The 20,000-nt window shown below is 50.8% G+C and overlaps 1 protein-coding gene across 7 annotated transcripts in view; it reads right to left on the bottom strand.

Moving 5' to 3' along the window:
• Positions 1-20,000, bottom strand: part of LOC123761699 (protein amalgam) — a 513,864-nt gene that overhangs the window by 42,018 nt on the left and 451,846 nt on the right. For 6 of the 7 annotated variants that reach the window (XM_069330540.1, XM_069330537.1, XM_069330542.1 and 3 more), the window contains exon 2: positions 11,060-11,101. The exons of the other annotated variant lie outside the window; for it this stretch is intronic. In XM_069330540.1, the coding sequence (XP_069186641.1) occupies positions 11,060-11,101 (42 nt within the window). The remainder of the gene's footprint in view (positions 1-11,059; positions 11,102-20,000) is intronic. 7 annotated transcript variants of the gene reach the window in all.

Below are 20,000 nucleotides of genomic sequence, written 5' to 3'. Positions count from 1 at the left end.
GGGGCAAAGCGTTGTTTTGAAGTGACGTTCAATAAAGGGCTCAAGAAATCCAATAAGTGAGCGAGAGAGAGAGAATGAGAGAGAGATCTAAGGCCGGCTGTGTGTCACAGAGCCGGCTGGCCCGGCGCCTCGGGCTTTATAAACGACCCGCCGGCAAGATAATGAAAGCCTATCTTCTCTTTCTCACACTTTTAACCTTCATCGCGGTGTCCTATTTAACTCCTGAGAATTCTTGTACAGAATATTTTGTCCGTGCGACAGGTTAGAAATTATTTTTGAATTTTATTTTTTCAATAAAAAGCAAGAACAGTCAGTTAGAATTTCTACACATAAAACAATTGATCTGTAAATACTAAAAGAGGTAATAATTGGCACCAATCCCGTAGTAAATAGTAAAAAATAAACCAAAAACCATTCAACTATGAGAAACTGAAATATATAAATATATATACACTATATAGTATATATTTATCAGATATGAACAAATTGGAGGAACGCTAAAAATAATCAACAGAAAACGGAGAAAAATAAAGAGAAAGGTGAATGGTGTTGATAAACTAGGCTAGCGGCCGAGAGGTCCTCCACCCTCCTCATTAACTCACCCGTTGTGTACTTCCCTCACTCTCCTCTCATTATTAAAAAATTTCCCGCCGTTTCTGAGAGCTATATAAATAAAATCGTGATCGAGGGAAAACAAGAGGTGTGTTAAAGCGATAATGAGAGGTTAATAACGTTCAATGGTTTGACATATTGGTGTATTGGATTTAATATTATTGTTCCTCAGATAATGAAATGGTAAAACTGTATTTTCTATACGGCTTTATGAAATGCGTAATTTTGGCGCGTACTGACGAACATTTTAAAACTATGTTCTGCATATACCTGGATCATACCTGGAGAGGATTTCGAGAGTTCTACTCCCGAGCTGGCCTCATGATAACTTGATCCAACAGGCTGTTGCTTGGAGCAGCCCGCAGGCCCACAGGCTAGGCGTAGGCGTAGGCGTAGCAAAGCCTGGCCTAGCCTATGGAAGGAATTAACTATAGGTTGAAAGGCGGAAGCCAAGAGGTACAGCCGAGCCTCGGCAAGCACAACTAGGTTTGTACACACGGTGCTGTGGTGGTGACGCAACAAACTATCGAGGAGTTGAATGTCATGTTCAGAGTAATTGGTTGGGTGAGGATAGGTCGCCTGGGAGAGGTAGGATAGGGGAAGTAGGGGCGATGGTCTCACCTATGTGTACTCACCTAGTTCAAGTAAGTTTATTGAGACAATAAGAAACATCTCAAAGGGATAGAGTAGCTTAGGCTATTTCTACCCACCTCTACTTCAGGTCCCTCAAGGGTCGCACAAACCCAGTGAGTACACATTCACAATTCACAGTACAAGAGTCACATTTTTTTGTCCAACCACTTAGGCTGGACGGTAGAGCGGTCTCGCTTCATGCAGGTCGGCGTTCAATCCCCGAGCGTCCAAGTGGTTGGGCACCATTCCTTTCCCCCGTCCTATCCCAAATCCTTATCCTTACCCCCCTTCCAAGTGCTATATAGTCGTAATGGCTTGGCGCTTCCCCTGATAGTTCCCTTCCATTGCAGAGTTGTTGTCACCTAATTGCTCTTGCGGGGGTTGAGCTTCGGCTCTTTGGTCCCGCCTCTCAACTGTTAATCAACAGGTGTACAGGTTCCTGAGCCTACTGGGCTCTATCATATCTACATTATAAACTGTGTATGGAGTCAGCCTCCACCACCTGACTGCCTAATGCATTCCATTTGTTAACTAATCTGACACTAAAACAATTCTTTCTAATATCTCTATGGCTCATTTGGGCACTCAATTTTCACCCAAGTCCCGTAGTGCGTGTGCCCCTTGTGTTAAATAAACTGTCTTTATCTACCTTGTAGATAAAGGGTCCGCGGTTGACCAGTCCAACAACCAGGAGGCCAGGTCGTGGACCGGGCCGCGGGGACGCTAAGCCCCGGAAAAATAGCAAGACAACCTTATCGTAAAAAAAAACGGTTGGGGGGGACATTAAATTAAATTTTGCCCCGAGGGGGCGAGTTTATTGGGCAGCGTCACTCATCTTGTGAGTGAACATACCGCCATAGCAGAATGTACAACACTCCCCAATAGGAAGAAAACCCGCTGGGTTGTTCATCCTGTCACTTGTGCCCAGACACAGCTGGGACTTGCTTAACTGTCTCAAGTGAACAGCTCCTCAAACAAGAAGATTAACATTTGGACATGATTACCACCTTCAAAATTCGCAGAGGAATTGATAGGGTAGATAAAGACAAACTATTCAGCGCGAATGGTGCACAACTTAGTACCCAAATAAGCCAGAGAAACGGTAGAAAATATTTTATTAGTGTCAAAGTAATTAACAAATGGAATGCATTAAGAAGTAATGTGGTGGAGGCCGACTCCATACATAGTTCCAAATGTAGATACGATAGAGCCCAATAGGCTCAGAAACCTGTACACCATTTGACTGACGGTTGAGAGGTGGGACCTGAAGACCCGAACCTCAACACCCGCAAGCACAATTAGCTAAGTAAACACACACTAGTACTTTACACTTCAGCAACACCCCACAAATCGTTTGTGATGTTTAGTCCAGTACAAACAAGGATCATCTTTCTCATCAATAAATGCCATCGTCCCCCCTTACCCTGGGTCTGCTCTGGGCTCTGCCATCACTCTCCACCATCTATCCCCAGGCCTCGAAATCCCCGATCCCGATCCTGACACACCCGAAGCCTCTATGTCACAACTCCCGCAGCCACCAGCACACACATGCTCACACATACGCATGTACGCGGCCACAAACACATCCACGAGAACCCAACAAAACACTTCATCAAACTCAGCAATGCACCATGCAAATACACTTCCCAATGATGGCGTCAAACAAGTCAGTAAAACATAAAAATACGCCGTCTTTTACTATACGAAAAAAAAACGGTTATTAAAAACTTCTCACGATGGCAAGACCAAAGGTAAACACAACAACATGGCGGGGAATGAAGATTAATAGCGGGTAGAGCGTCCCTCCCGCCACGCACCCCCATCCCCTGGCCAAACATTTAACCTTTCAGCTTTCATACTTCCAACTCTTCACTTCTTTTTTGCATTAGAAGAGTTCCTGGGGGTCAAAAGCCAGGTGTTTCACAGCGAGTGCCTCGCCGCTCGGCCTGAGTGGAACCAGTTAACGGGACAAAGAAGGTGAGAAATTGTTATCCCTTAGAACCCCATTACAGGATAAGCTTCGCGCGCTTTTCTTGGCGGGCTTTTTCAAAGACCCGCCCGGGACCAGAGGTGTTGACGCCTCTCTGGAAACCTCGTTCTATCACACCCTTGCCGCCATAACACCCAACAAACTGTGTCGTTTGGAATAACATAATTTGATGTTGAACGTGTTAATATATGTAGATGTTTGTGAGAACAACTACGTTCAGGGTTCCCGAACGATATCAGGAATAGCTACGACATCAGATTTGCCATCACGACCCAGACATCCATCTTTGTTGACGTGTAAATCTCAGGAGAATGTTTGAGCTATTTCATGACTCTGGAAGGGCTCCTCGTGGCTTAAGGGTCGTCGTCTGAACGTACAATAGATGTACAGAACATGTATCTGGAGTTGCTCCATGTACGGTACTAATTTAGGGAGCTGCCTCGCGGTACTCCCTGCATCACTAACAACTGGACTGTTGAACAGTTTACTTAAGACAAGCTAAGACACGGTGCAAAAACCCCCCCATCCTTACCTTGCGATGACTTCGGGGCTCAGCGTCCCCGCTGCTCGGTCCCCGACCACGCCTGCTGGTAGCTAGACTCGTCAACCAGGCTGTTGGACGCGGCTGCTCGCAGCTTTACGTATGAATCACAGCCTGGTTGATCAGGTGTTTATCAAGTTCTTTGTCTAACAATGATCCAGGATACTCCTCCGTTACTAAGACCTTCTCCATCAAGGGCAAAGCTACCAGAGAAGTTTTGTTTAACTTGGTATTTCTACTAAAATAGTTCAAGATAAGTTTCCATTTATATTTGTGAGATATCCAGTCTTGAGCACGTGAAGCAGTTAGGGCAACGGAGGTTCAGTTTAGTGAACACAAAATGGTGATTGAGGGTCACCATTCTGAGGGTCACTATTCTGAGGGTCACCATTCTGAGGGTCATTATTCTGAGGGTCACTATTCTGAGGGTCACCATTCTGAGGGTCACTATTCTGAGGGTCACTATTCTGAAGGTCACTATTCTGAGGGTCACTATTCTGAGGGTCACTATTCTGAGGGTCACCATTCTGAGGGTCACCATTCTGAGGGTCACTATTCTGAGGGTCACCATTCTGAGGGTCACCATTCTGAGGGTCACTATTCTGAGGGTCACTATTCTGAGGATCACTATTCTGAGGGTCACTATTCTGAGGGTCACTATTCTGAGGGAATGGCGATTTCTACAATTTTACGTACGTGTGCGTGTCTGTCTGTCTGTGAGGTGACTTAACAATTCACACTCCCACCATGGAATAGCTTTGAGGTAGTTAACAAACCCTTCCCCCCCCCCCTCCACGTTAGGGGTGGCTTGGAGGTATTCTCAGATTACACCCCCCCCCCCTCCACCTACCTTGTGGTGGAGGGGGGGGGGGTGAAGGGTTTACCACCCTCTACAGTTACCACCCTCTACCCCCATCACAGTCTAACTACCAGCAATGACATCCAAGTGATACCCCCTCCCCCCTCCTCCCCCCTCACTCTTGACGGGTACGTCTATAAACCACCACTACTGCTATTACCACAACTACCAACCACTATTACAATCACCACATTTACTGCTACCACTACCTCTATTATAACTATTGTAACGGTTCACAAATCCCACGTTTTCCATGCATCGGACTCAATAGGTTGAATGGCCCGGTTGAATTCCTATGTTCCTGGTTAGGTTAACAGGTTGGATTATTGACGGAGTGGCCTGCTTGATACCTGATTGATGGGGTTCTGGGAGTTCTTCTTACTCCCCAAGCCTGGCTCGAGGCCAGGCTTGACTTGTGAGAGTTTGGTCCACCAGGCTGTTGCTTGGAGCGGCCCGCAGGCCCACATACCCACCACAGCCCGGTTGGTCCGGCACTCCTTGAAGAAAATAATCTACTTTTCTCAAGTTGGCAAATCTATGAACTGTCTGGTCGTACGCCCACACGTACTCGTCTGAGGTCGTAAGATCGATGAACACGGGCTCGTCCGAGGTCGTAAGATCGATGAACACGTACTCGTCTGAGGTCGTAAGATCGATGAACACGGGCTCGTCCGAGGTCGTAAGATCGAGGAACACGTACTCGTCCGAGGTCGTAAGATCGATGAACACGGGCTCGTCCGAGGTCGTAAGATCGATGAACACGGGCTCGTCCGAGGTCGTAAAATCGATGAACACGTACTCGTCTGAGGTCGTAAGATCGATGAACACGGGCTCGTCCGAGGTCGTAAGATCGAGGAACACGTACTCGTCTGAGGTCGTAAGATCGATGAACACATACTCGTCCGAGGTCGTAAGATCGATGAACACGTACTCGTCCGAGGTCGTAAGATCGAGGAACACGGGCTCGTGCGAGGTCGTAAGATCGATGAACACGGGCTCGTCCGAGGTCGTAAAATCGATGAACACGTACTCGTCTGAGGTCGTAAGATCGATGAACACGGGCTCGTCTGAGGTCGTAAAATCGATGAACACGTACTCGTCTGAGGTCGTAAGATCGATGAACACGTACTCATCCGAGGTCGTAAGATCGGTGAACACGTACTCGTCCGAGGTCGTAAGATCGATGAACACGTACTCGTCCGAGGTCATAAGATCGATGAACACGTACTCGTCCGAGGTCGTAAGATCGATGAACACGGGCTCGTCCGAGGTCGTAAGATCGATGAACACGTACTCGTCCGAGGTCGTAAGATCGATGAACACGTACTCGTCCGAGGTCGTAAGATCGATGAACACGTACTCGTCCGAGGTCGTAAGATCGATGAACACGGGCTCGTCCGAGGTCGTAAGATCGATGAACACGTACTCGTCCGAGGTCGTAAGATCGATGAACACGTACTCGTCCGAAGTCGTAAGACAAGACACGGGGGATGTGGTCTCCGAAGTACCCAAAACACAGGAATTATATGTTGTTGTTTCAGATATACAGAAGGAAGTGTCCATGTAGCACGGGCTATGGTGAGCCCGTAATAGGAAATATATGTTTGGGTGTTTTTTATCCCCAGGAAGGCTGAGCGACGATCAATCCGGCCATTAATATGCGGCCCTTCCACCAGCGTCACGGAAACTGTGATGGAGTTCGCTTCGTTCTCGCTATGCTAACTTGTTTTTGGCGGGACAAAGTTAAGGCAAAAAAAAAAATGTTCCTCTCTGAACATCAATCAAAACTTGAACGAATTTAAGCTGTAGTTAATGGGTTATGAACAACCCAGCGGGTTTTCTTCCTATTGGGGAGTGTTGTACATTCTACTATGGCGGTATGTCCACTCACAAGATGAGTGGCGCTGCCCAATATACTCGCCCCTCGGGGCAAAATTTAAATTTAATGGGTTATTTTTCGGAGGATGATAACGAACCAATAATTAATGGTAGCGGGTGCCTATTTCAGTTTAAAAAGCGTACCCATTTTAGAAAATGGGTACGATAAAGATCCTGGTTGTATTATGATAAGCAAATGTAAAGGATGTATTTGGCAAGGTCCTGGTAGGGTCAAGATCAAGACCTGTCAAGGGTACTATACGGGCGCGGTGATCTGCTACTAAATTGACCACTTAAAGTTGTCAAGGAGCTAAGGGTGCCTGGCGAGGCGTCTAGGGTGAGGTGTCTCGGTTACGCAACTCCTTGCGAAACCTGTCCATCTTTTCTCAATCTTCGGCCGCTTCGTTTACATGTCTTAAACAGATAAGTGTTTACAAAGCCGTCAAACACCGAAAAGAAGACGTAAGGGTAAGTGGTTAATGTATCTCTTACGTGTCCACTTACGAGGTCTGAACCTCTTATCTCCATCATGGTGGGTTAGATGGTATTTACTAAACAGCTTACGAGCTCGGAAGTGATGCGAGGAGCTCGTAAACTGTTTTGTAAATACCAACAAAGTCGCCACGGCCTCTTAAGTGAATACGTAAGAGCCTCTCTCTCCGCTTCTCACATAACGGAATCGACCAATCCGTTAAAAAGGCGACGCAATGATACAAATTAGGCCCCGTAAATACTGACGTTTTCACAGCATCGGCCTCGCTAGGCTAAATTCAAATTCAAATTTGAAAATGGGTTGTGCTTGCGTTTGTACGCTTCCGATTACGTACAACAGTTGTATTTGTTACGGAGTAGCAGGTGGAGAGCCACCAGGAGTATACAGCGAAGGGCTCCCCCATAATCCCATTATTCTAACCTTAAATTCTAATTCTGAATCTCCCATTCACCCCTTAACACAACCGTTGACCGACTCTCCCATTCTTCAGACATTTCCCTATTAAATACACCCTGTCTCACACCCCCCCTCCCCTCCCCCCTAACTTGTGCTTGTTCCGGGGATCTATGTCCCTGCGACCCGGTCTCTGACTCGGCCTCCTGCTGGCCAACCAGACTGTTGGACGCCGCTGCTCGCAGCCTGACGTATGGAATCACAACCCTTTCAGCTATCCTTTCTTTGGAGGCGTTCATAAGTTCTCTTTTTTCAATGATGGTAGAGTTGGTTTTTAGTGTGCCTCTTGCACCTTTGCTCTTCAACAGGGGTATTCTGCACTTCCTGCCATGCCTCCTGGTCTCGTGCGGTGTTATTCCCGTGTGTTGATTTAGAACCAGTCATGCTAATATTTTCCAAGTGTAAATTATTATGTATCTCTCCCGCCCGCGCTCTATAACAGATGGGAAACATGGGTAAATTCGCCCAAATTGGGTAAAATTTAACATTTTGAAGGGTAATTAAGACTCCAAAAAATTAAAATCCAACACTGCCTCATCCAGGGCAATTTTCTGCCTTATCTTCATGACACCCATTCTTCCCCCCCCCCCTCCTTCCCCAACATGTCTCTCCCACCTTCCCTCCCATGTTCGCTCTCTCCCTCCCTTCCCCGTCCTCCCACATATTTCCCTGTACATGCTCCCACATCTCCCCCCACCCACATCTTTCCCACATATCCACCACTCCCTTCCCACCAGGACTCTACACGGGCCATTAGGACTTTCCACCAACTCTCTTAATGACTCAACTACTGTCATAACTTTGCACGGCCGCCCGGTGAACCTAACTTTATGCGCGTGTCCGCTCTAGTTGTGATGGCTGGCCGGCTGACCGTCTTGTCTGTGTGGCCGGCTGTACATGTAGCCAGCTGGCTGTGTGGCTGGCTGGCTGGCTGTGTCGCTGGCTGGCTGTGTGGCTGGCTGGCTGGCTGGCCGTCTTGTCTGTGTGGCCGGCTGTACATGTAGCCAGCTGGCTGTGTGGCTGGCTGGCTGGCTGGCTGTGTGGCTGGCTGGCTGGCTGGCTGTGTCGCTGGCTGTGTCGCTGGCTGGCTGGCTGGCTGGCTTTGTGGCTGGCTGGCTGGCTGGCTGGCTTTGTGGCTGGCTGGCTGTGTCGCTGGCTGTGTCGCTGGCTGGCTGTGTGGCTGGCTGGCTGGCTGGCTGGCTGGCTGTGTCGCTGGCTGTGTCGCTGGCTGGCTGGCTGGCTTTGTGGGTTATGGAAGTACAATACTAAGACACATCTCTTCATTGTTCGTTGATCTCTCTCTCGTCTCCTCACTCCTCCCCCCTCCCCACTCCTGCCTTCCTCAGTTTCCCCTCTACCATGATGCTAACGACCCCCACATGCAACCACACTGTTAGCGACAGGAAATTGGCTTCCATCATTATTGTCAAGATGCGGCCCCAATATGAGCGTCATCGCCTTCAGTCTCCCTCTCACACGGCCACCGTTTTCTATATTTAAACAAAAGCGCGGGCTTTTTAAATTATTATTTGTTGGTACGTGGATAGAAAAGCACTTTTATGTACTTGTCGGTGTATATGGAGATGTGTACTCACCTGTGTTCGCAAGGGTTGGGCGTTAGCTCTTGGAAACATTAGCTTCTTGTGTAACCGTATTATTTGCTCCTCTCCCCCAGTTCCCCTCAACGCCCCCGCGGGCGTCCCCAGCTCCCATCAACGCCCCCGCGGGCGTCCCCAGCATCCCTCAACGCCCCCACGGGCGTCCCCAGCTTCCCTCAACGCCCCCAGCTTCCCTCAACGCCCCCACGGGCGTCCCCAGCTTCCCTCAACGCCCCCGCGGGCGTCCCCAGCTCCCCTCAACGCCCCCACGGGCGTCCCCAGCATCCCTCAACGCCCCCGCGGGCGTCCCCAGCTCCCCTCAACGCCCCCGCAGGCGTCCCCAGCTCCCCTCAACGCCCCCACGGGCGTCCCCAGCTCCCCTCAACGCCCCCACGGGCGTCCCCAGCTCCCCTCAACGCCCCCGCGGGCGTCCCCAGCTCCTCTCAACGCCCCCGCGGGCGTCCCCAGCTTCCCTCAACGCCCTCGCGGGCGTCCCCAGCTCCCCTCAACGCCCCCGCGGGCGTCCCCAGCTCCTCTCAACGCCCCCGCGGGCGTCCCCAGCTTCCCTCAACGCCCCCGCGGGCGTCCCCAGCTCCCCTCAACGCCCCCGCGGGCGTCCCCAGCTCCCCTCAACGCCCCCGCGGGCGTCCCCAGCTCCCCTCAACGCCCCCGCGGGCGTCCCCAGCTCCCCTCAACGCCCCCACGGGCGTCCCCAGCTCCCCTCAACGCCCCCACGGGCGTCCCCAGCTCCCCTCAACGCCCCCACGGGCGTCCCCAGCTTCCCTCAACGCCCTCGCGGGCGTCCCCAGCTTCCCTCAACGCCCTCGCGGGCGTCCCCAGCTTCCCTCAACGCCCCCGCGGGCGTCCTGATGGTGACGCTGATGGTGACGCTGATGGTGACGCTGATGGTGACGCTGATGGTGATTGATGAAGTGGGGGAGGAGGGGGGGGCCACCACCCCCCCTCCCCCTCTTGCAGTGGGAGTGGGGAACCACCACCTCTCAGCGTCTCTGTAAACTGATTATGGCTAGGGGTCACGGCCTCAGGGGTCACGGCCTCAGGTGTCACGGCCTCAGGAGTCCCGCCCTCAGGTGTCACGGCCTCAGGGGTCACGGCCTCAGGGGTCACGGCCTCAGGGGTCACGGCCTCAGGGGTCACGGCCTCAGGGGTCACGGCCTCAGGTGTCACGGCCTCAGGTGTCACGGCCTCAGGTGTCACGGCCTCAGGTGTCACGGCCTCAGGTGTCACGGCCTCAGGTGTCACGGCCTCAGGTGTCACGGCCTCAGGTGTCACGGCCTCAGGTGTCACGGCCTCAGGTGTCACGGCCTCAGATATCACGGCCTCAGATATCACGGCCTCAGATGTCCCGCCTCAGGTGTCCCGCCTCAGGTGTCCCGCCTCAGGTGTCCCGCCTCAGGTGTCACGGCCTCAGGTGTCACGGCCTCAGGTGTCACGGCCTCAGGTGTCACGGCCTCAGGTGTCACGGCCTCAGGTGTCACGGCCTCAGGTGTCACGGCCTCAGGTGTCACGGCCTCAGGTGTCACGGCCTCAGGTGTCACCCGAGACCACCAAGAAGTGTCACCGAGGCTTCGAGACCATTGTATGGACCTGAAGCCTACGTCATTGTAGGGTGTAGGCTTTAGACCCATACAACGACGCGTTCTCCATATAATGAACGGAAGAAAACCCGAAGAATATATGAAGACTCAAACAAGACTCAAACAAGACTCAAACAAGACTCAAACAAGACTCAAACAAGACTCAAACAAGACTCAAACAAGACACAAACAAGACACAAACAAGAACACAACATGTTCGTGAAGAGGAAGCCTAATGCAGGATGACGCGATAATATTAATGAACCGGGAACCGGTTTTACAGGAGTGGGGGAGGAGGGGGGGGCGCCCACATGGGTTAGGGGGTGGGGGGGAGGGGCATAAGTGACCAATAGGAACCTAGCATCCAGATGACGTCACACATGCGCATGCGCACATATACACACCTGCTTCGCCCGCTATCCTGCCCGTGGAGCTGCCGTATACACCTGAAAGACAAAAATATACTAGTTAATATACATAATATAATGTAGTACGCGTAATAATAATTATATTATCAGTCACATACGCATTTCGGACAATAGGCCTACGTAATGGAAAGCTAAACCAACCTTTGGGAGTTGGGACAGTAGGCCTATACACAGCAAAGCCGAAGCACCGCTTGGGAGTCTTTTACGGGATGAACAATCCAGCGGGTTTTCTTCCGATTGGGGAGTGTTGTACATGCTGCTATGGCGGTGTGTCCACTCACAGGATGAGTGGCGCTGCCCAATACTGTCACTATGGCGGTGTGTCCACTCACAGGATGAGTGACGCTGCCCAATACTGTCACTATGGCGGTGTGTCCACTCACAGGATGAGTGACGCTGCCCAATACTGTCACTATGGCGGTGTGTCCACTCACAGGATGAGTGGCGCTGCCCAATACTGTCACTATGGCGGTGTGTCCACTCACAGGATGAGTGGCGCTGCCCAATACTGTCACTATGGCGGTGTGTCCACTCACAGGATGAGTGGCGCTGCCCAATACTGTCACTATGGCGGTGTGTCCACTCACAGGATGAGTGGCGCTGCCCAATACTGTCACTATGGCGGTGTGTCCACTCACAGGATGAGTGACGCTGCCCAATACTGTCACTATGGCGGTGTGTCCACTCACAGGATGAGTGGCGCTGCCCAATACTGTCACTATGGCGGTGTGTCCACTCACAGGATGAGTGGCGCTGCCCAATACTGTCACTATGGCGGTGTGTCCACTCACAGGATGAGTGACGCTGCCCAATACTGTCACTATGGCGGTGTGTCCACTCACAGGATGAGTGACGCTGCCCAATACTGTCACTATGGCGGTGTGTCCACTCACAGAATGAGTGACGCTGCCCAATAAACTCGCCCCTCGGGGCAAAATTTAAAATTTTTTAAAAACCTCCGCTCAACTAACTAGTTCCCTCGTTATCTTTCAAGGTCGTTATGACGATCAAAGTATGAGGTTCAAATTATGAGGTTGTTCATGTCGTGTTGTTATCAGTGATGTTTATACGAGTAAAAGAAATTCTTTTTTATTCTAGGGGAAATAAGTTATTTTTGCTGGGTCCTGCCTGGCCGGGTTGGCAACTAGTGCTCTGATTCTCTCATATCCCAGCTCCTTGTCCTCATATCCCAGCTCCTTGGGCTCATATCCCAGCTCCTTGGGCTCATATCCCAGCTCCTTGGGCTCATATCCCAGCTCCTTGGGCTCATATCCCAGCTCCTTGGGCTCATATCCCAGCTTCTTGTCCTCATATCCCAGCTCCTTGGGCTCATATCCCAGCTCCTTGGACTCATATCCCAGCTCCTTGGGCTCATATCCCAGCTCCTTGTCCTCATATCCCAGCTCCTTGGGCTCATATCCCAGCTCCTTGTCCTCATATCCCAGCTCCTTGTCCTCATATCCCAGCTCCTTGGGCTCATATCCCAGCTTCTTGTCCTCATATCCCAGCTCCTTGGGCTCATATCCCAGCTCCTTGGACTCATATCCCAGCTCCTTGGGCTCATATCCCAGCTCCTTGGGCTCATATCCCAGCTCCTTGGGCTCATATCCCAGCTCCTTGTCCTCATATCCCAGCTCCTTGCCCCTCATATCCCAGCTCCTTGCCCTCATATCCCAGCTCCTTGCCCTCATATCCCAGCTCCTTGCCCCTCATATCCCAGCTCCTTGCCCCTCATATCCCAGCTCCTTGCCCCTCATATCCCAGCTCCTTGCCCCTCATATCCCAGCTCCTTGCCCTCCTTTTAGAAATATGAATAAGTAATCATTCAGGAATATGTAAGCAACACATGTCAGACAAATTCTGGAATGTGTAGCGCCAGCGAGGAATCCTCGTCAAACACAAAGCAACCGGTCCCAGAGCTGAGAGGTATGAGTTGCGAGGAAAGATTAATTGAAAGCAACCGGTCCCAGAGCTGAGAGGTATGAGTTGCGAGGAAAGATTAATTGAAACGAATCCTCTCGTCGCTGGAAGTAGTAGTCAGCCAACATCATCATCATTACCATATACAACATTCTCAGGGGGGCGCAGGTTCTCTCGGACGCAGGTTCGAATCCTCGTCACGGCCCTTGTGGATTTGTTCAGCTGATGCATTACGCTATTGTGATTTCTGTGTGTATAGGACACAGAGCCACACAGACTTGGATATCTGTACACCAGCTATTTGAGGGCTGCGAGGTAGGACCGAAGAGCCAGAGCTCGACCCACACACACACACACACACACACACACACACACACACACACACACACACACACACACACACACACACACCTCGGGGGCCTCGTAGCCTGGTGGATAGCGCGCAGGACTCGTAATTCTGTGGCGCGGGTTCGATTCCCGCACGAGGCAGAAACAAATGGGCAAAGTTTCTTTCACCCTAAGTGCCCCTGTTACCTAGCAGTAAATAGGTACCTGGGAGTTAGTCAGCTGTCACGGGCTGCTTCCTGGGGTGTGTGTGTGTGTGGTGTGAAAAAAAAAAAAAAGTAGTTAGTAAACAGTTGATTGACAGTTGAGAGGCGGGCCGAAAGAGCAAAGCTCAACCCCCGTAAAAACACAACTAGTAAACACAACTAGTAAACACACACACACACACACACACACACACACACACACACACACACACACACACACACACACACACACACACACACACACACACACAAAGATGGCGGCGAGGGTGGCGTTGTGGTGTCACGTGACCGTGGGGGACAGGCAGCCCTCGTTTGTTTGGTCTGGTGTGTTTACCCTTGTCGTCGCCTGATGGGCCTAATGGCCTTTGTGCACCCCCCCCCCAAGACCTTATAGTGGTCTGGTCTTCATTGGCTGCTGGGTAGTTAGTTGGGGGGGGAGAGGGGTACTATACTACCCCCATCGTTCTCAGTCCTAGCTAGCCGGCTAGCACCAATCCTCAGGCATTTACCAATCCTGGTCCCCCTAGGCTCCAGCACCTCTTAATCCTAGCTCTCAGTATCACCCATTCCTAGCCCCTCGGCCTTCAACACCTAACCCTAACCCTCAGCACCTGTCAATCTTAGCCCCTAACCCCTCAATCACCTCCCAATCCTAGCCACCAGCCTTACACCCAATCCTAGCTTTGGGCCACCAGCCTTACCCAAACCTAGCTTCGGCCCTCCAGCCCCGAACAAATCACCATTCCCCCCCCCCCCCTAATCCCCTCCTTTCCACCAATCAGCACCACCTCCCCCCCCCTGAGCAGCAACGCCCTTAAATCCCCCCCCCAATCCCCCTAGATACCATCTGGCATCCTCAGCATCTGGCTGACTGATACATCAATGCATATTAATCCCCCCTCCCCCCCACCCCACAATCACCCTATCACCATTAACATTAAATTATCTCCCGCGATTGTTTTGGCCTGATGGAGACGGCCGATTGTCTTAAAGGGGGGGGGGCGGGGGCTTCATTAACGATCAATTACGACCCTCTTGATAGTCCTGTTGTTATCAGTCGTTCGCCGAGATCGCCAATCACCATCTCGCACGTTTTCAGATTTCCGTCTGAAGAAAACTGGATCATTTATCGATATATTTGTGTAAGTTTCTGTAACTTATTTTCCTCGTTGGTTCCGTTTTCTATTGGGGGGGTAGTTTGAGCGTGTACATCAGTTGTGCAACACTCCCCAATAGGAAGAAAACCCGCTGGGTTGTTCATCCTGTCACTTGTACCCAGACATTAGTTTTCTCTCTCCCTATTTAGTGGGGATTCATATTTTTACGCGATTGTCAATTTTCTTCCCATTTCAAGTCGAGTAATTACCTTTTCCTATTTCATGTTCATTTTTTTTCTCCCAATCTCAAGCAGATTAAAACCCCTATTTCATGATTTTTTTTTGTTTAAAATGTCGTATTCTGCAATATGCACTGTCAATCATACTTATGATATGATGATGATGATGTGGATAATCTGCAGCCCTGACTCCTGCTTGGATACGAGCAGTGTGCTGCCTTGAAGAACTCCACCTGCTTGGGCAAGCTTTAGAGTCCTTATAGCTTTGTGTTTACCTGCTTGGGTAAGGTAAGGTAAGGTAAGGTAAGGTAAGGTACTTACCTAGAGCAAGAGGGAAGGCAGCATGGCCACACATCACAACGGTGAGATCCTAGGGGAAATTTATCAATTTCACCAAATATCCCCATTTCAATTTTCCCCAATTAGACTCCCATTCGAACCTATTATCCTCCCAACTATTATCCACCCTTCTCTACTTTACCTCTTTCCTCGTCAATCATCAATCGCTGTTCTATCCTTGAATTGACTTCTTTCCAATTCCTGGCACTTCCAGAAATGTTTTTAATTACTCTTTCTCTTCCTCCCTTTCCCCCAGGCTCTCCCCTTTCCCTCTGGCACTCCCTCTCCTCTGGCACTCCCTCTCCTCTGGCACTCCCTCCCCTCTGGCACTCCCCTCCCCTCTGGCACTCCCTCCCCTCTGGCACTCCCTCCCCTCTGGCACTCCCTCCCCTCTGGCGCTCCCCTTCCCTCTGGCACTCCCTCTCCCTAACAGGTATAGGATAGGTTGGTGTATTAATCAGTAGTGTAAAGAGGGAGGAGGAGGGGACGGAGGTGGTACCGGAGTAGAGGGGAGAGGTGTATACAGACAGCAAGACTTTGATCTAAAAAGCTTTACAGTTTTCTAAAGAGAGTAGGAATGGGGAAATAAATGAGCGGGTTTCTCTTCAAGGGAACGACGTGAATGCCACTCTGTAATTGCTCCGAATCCTGCCAGAAACATCACTTAAAACGTAGCAATTTTAATTGTGCTCCAATCTCCAAATTATAACACACTTTCTCCTCGCCAACTGTAAGTCTTGGTTCAATATTCAGACTTGATACAAGAGGCTTTATTAACATTTCAATGAGCATTTAGTGATTTAAGTCTTTGAGGAGAATGTCACACACGAGGGAGTGATAATATGTGACCAAACACGAAGACACACCACGTCGAAATTGTACGTAATTTGTAGTACGTAGTACGTACGTAGTTCGTACGTAGTACGTACGTAGTTCGTACGTAGTACGTATGTAGTTCGTACGTAGTACGTATGTAGTTCGTACGTAGTACGTACGTAGTAAGTACGTAGTTCATATGTGCTTCTTTATGCATGTCTGTCTGTCTCAATATGTGCCATTATGTGCGTCTTGCGACGTGTATTCACCTACTTGTCCATGTAGGTTTAGGTTGTTAGCTCTTGGGCCCCAACCTCTCTAACTATGGGTCGCGCAATATACCGAGTCCGACCTATCATATAGCCTATAACGATGACTATATGACATTATAGACGATCTATATTCAACACAGACACGTCCCCAGGACGCAACACACAACAGGTGCTCAGGTACCTATTTACTGCTAGGTGAACAGAGGCATCAGGAAAAGGGGGGAAGGAAACTCTGCCCAATTGTTTCTCTCCCGGCCCGGAAACGAACCCGGGTCCCTGAATTATGAGTCGCGGACTCCGTATGTTTCATTTATTAAATGTGCATACATATGAATATGTATTATAGAGAGAGTACAGGTACGCCTTGTAACCGTTTCCTTTATATATATATATATATATATATATATATATATGGGACCACAGACTGATTCAAGAGTTTTTGCGACACACACATTTTCCTCCTGCTCTCTGTATGTCTCAGTGTGTATGTAAATATATGTATGAACGGATTCATATATACATATATGCAAACAGCTGGACATCATCGGTATCAGAGTCAAAAGGAACAGGAACATGTTGCAGAGGGCCAGTGTGTGTTGTATAGAGGCAGGACGTGTTGCAGAGGGCCAGTGTGTGTGTTGCATAGAGGCAGGACGTGTTGCAGAGGTGTATAGAGGCAGGACGTGTTGCAGAGGGCCAGTGTGTGTTGTATAGAGGCAGGACGTGTTGCAGAGGGTCAGTGTCGTGTTGCAGAGGTGTATAGAGGCAGGACGTGTTGCAGAGGGCCAGTGTGTGTGTTGCATAGAGGCAGGACGTGTTGCAGAGGTGTATAGAGGCAGGACGTGTTGCAGAGGGCCAGTGTGTGTTGTATAGAGGCAGGACGTGTTGCAGAGGGTCAGTGTGTGTGTTGTATAGAGGCAGGACGTGTTGCAGAGGGTCAGTGTGTGTGTTGTATAGAGGCTGGGCGTGTTGCAGAGGGTCAGTGTGTTGTATAGAGGCTGGACGTGTTGCAGAGGTGTATAGAGGCAGGACGTGTTGCAGAGGGCCAGTGTGTGTGGTGTATAGAGGCAGGACGTGTTGCAGAGGTGTATAGAGGCAGGACGTGTTGCAGAGGGCCAGTGTGTGTGTTGTATAGAGGCAGGACGTGTTGCAGAGGTGTGTAGAGGCAGGACGTGTTGCAGAGGGCCAGTGTGTGTTGTATAGAGGCAGGACGTGTTGCAGAGGGTTAGTGTGTGTTGTATAGAGGCAGGACGTGTTGCAGAGGGCCAGTGTGTGTTGTATAGAGGCAGGACGTGTTGCAGAGGGTCAGTGTGTGTTGTATAGAGGCAGGACGTGTTGCAGAGGGTCAGTGTGTGTGTTGTATAGAGGCAGGACGTGTTGCAGAGGGTCAGTGTGTGTGTTGTATAGAGGCAGGACGTGTTGCAGAGGGTCAGTGTGTGTGTTGTATAGAGGCAGGACGTGTTGCAGAGGGTCAGTGTGTGTGTTGTATAGAGGCTGGACGTGTTGCAGAGGGTCAGTGTGTGTTGTATAGAGGCAGGACGTGTTGCAGAGGGTCAGTGTGTGTTGTATAGAGGCTGGACGTGTTGCAGAGGGTCAGTGTGTGTTGTATAGAGGCAGGACGTGTTGCAGAGGGTCAGTGTGTGTTGTATAGAGGCAGGACGTGTTGCAGAGGGTCAGTGTGTGTGTTGTATAGAGGCAGGACGTGTTGCAGAGGGTCAGTGTGTGTTGTATAGAGGCAGGACGTGTTGCAGAGGGTCAGTGTGTGTTGTATAGAGGCAGGACGTGTTGCAGAGGGTCAGTGTGTGTTGTATAGAGGCAGGACGTGTTGCAGAGGGTCAGTGTGTGTTGTATAGAGGCAGGACGTGTTGCAGAGGGTCAGTGTGTGTGTTGTATAGAGGCAGGACGTGTTGCAGAGGCTACAGGAATACCGAGATCTGACATCTGCAACCATCACAACGGCAGGATCTTCTCGAGATGATTTCTATGATATCTAGGATTTCTAGGATAAGATGATCTATCTAGGATAACCAGGCCAATACCTCGTGGCCCGGCCTTCCTCCCGAAGACAACTCTGGGACACATATTCCCCACACCAGGCACCCCTCACATGGAAACCCTCCCTCCCCCCCCCCCCACACACACACAAGGTGGCACCCTCCCCCCACACACACACAAGGTGGCACCCTCCCCCCCACACACACAAGGTGGCACCCTCCCCCCCCACACACACAAGGTGGCACCCTCCCCCACACAAGGTGCCACTCTCCCCCCCCACACACAAGGTGGCACCCTCCCCACCCCACACAAGGCCGGGGAGATGGGCCAGCAGCGCCCCCAAGCTGCTAACACCTCCACTACCCATCTCTCTAACTGGCTCCATCCTGCTGGTGACTTCTGCACTCCCTCCCTCCCTCCCTCCCTCCCTCCCTCCCTCCCTCCCTCCCTCCCTCTCTCTTCATCTATTCCTACCTTTTCTCCCTACTTCTTTACCTGCATTCCGGCTGTATCTCCTCTTCCCTCCCTACTTTCTTCCCCCCTTCACATCCTCCCTTTATGCCCCTCCCCATCTGAGCCATTACCCCATCCGTCCCTTCTCATTAACCACCACAAAATACTACACAAAATTTAGAGGTTTACATTCGCCTCATAAAACGTAGACCATCGCCATCAGCAATTAAAGCCACAAACTTTCTTAAATATATCCAAAAATACATTTAGACGACGTATGGGAAACACTGAGTTTCAGCTCCAGGGCTCCGCCTTTGTATAACAGCCTCTCATCCCACGACCAACATATTCTGCTCTCCTAACACTGAATCGATTTCAAGGACCGTGGGTTCTGGGGGGGGGGGGAGACCTCTGAGGCTGCTTAGGAAGACGTCATTACAGAAGACAAGACCGTGATGGGTCTGGCATGTTAGTGAAGGTCTGGCAGTGAGGCCGGACGCTCGCGGGTAGCCTCGCTAAACTTTTCATGATGACAAATGGGGGGAATTAGCCTCTCGTAGGCCAGTCGGGGGTCGGCCCTTGTGCCACCCTTGAGAGAGAGAGAGAGAGAGAGAGAGAGAGAGAGTGAGAGATGACCAGTTGCTGGTTCACATGTTCTCATCACACTTCAGGTGGTGTTCTCCTTACTCTCCCTCACTCACTAGGGCCCAATAGATTCCTCGGGTAGAGCACAATATCTTTACCTTGCAAGACGTCCACACACACTCCCACGGACACACTCTCCACACACACTCACAACACACTTGTACAACCCTGACAGGCCACACTCGCTCAGCAGAGCTCAGAGACACAAGGCAGCTCCCGCAACAGTGTGTGGAGGGGGGGGGGGCCGAAGACCCCCACCTCCCCCCATCCCCAACAATCACCCTCATCTGCATACCAATATATAACTCCGCTGCCCCCCCCCCCCTCCATACGCCCCACAAGACCCCCTCCCCACCAATCCAGCAATATCCCGTGGTAGTGGTGTTTGATTCCGCTTTATGGTTGCGAACCCAAACACAGAGTCTCAAGGTCCATCGGCTCCCCCCACACACACCGTAACCTCCAAGATCCCTCTAGCGGTAATGCCCCACTGGAACTTTAGGAACTTTCCGTGGGTGGCTCAGGTGAACTCTCAAACACGCTTGGAGGCTTGGGGTATATGCCCTGATGTAGACTATCTTGGGTTTACA

Source organism: Procambarus clarkii, chromosome 24 (genome assembly GCF_040958095.1).
Source record: "Procambarus clarkii isolate CNS0578487 chromosome 24, FALCON_Pclarkii_2.0, whole genome shotgun sequence".
In the NCBI taxonomy this organism is placed as follows: domain Eukaryota; kingdom Metazoa; phylum Arthropoda; class Malacostraca; order Decapoda; family Cambaridae; genus Procambarus; species Procambarus clarkii.
Note: the sequence above shows the minus strand (reverse complement) of the source record. Positions and strands in the feature narration are given on the sequence as shown.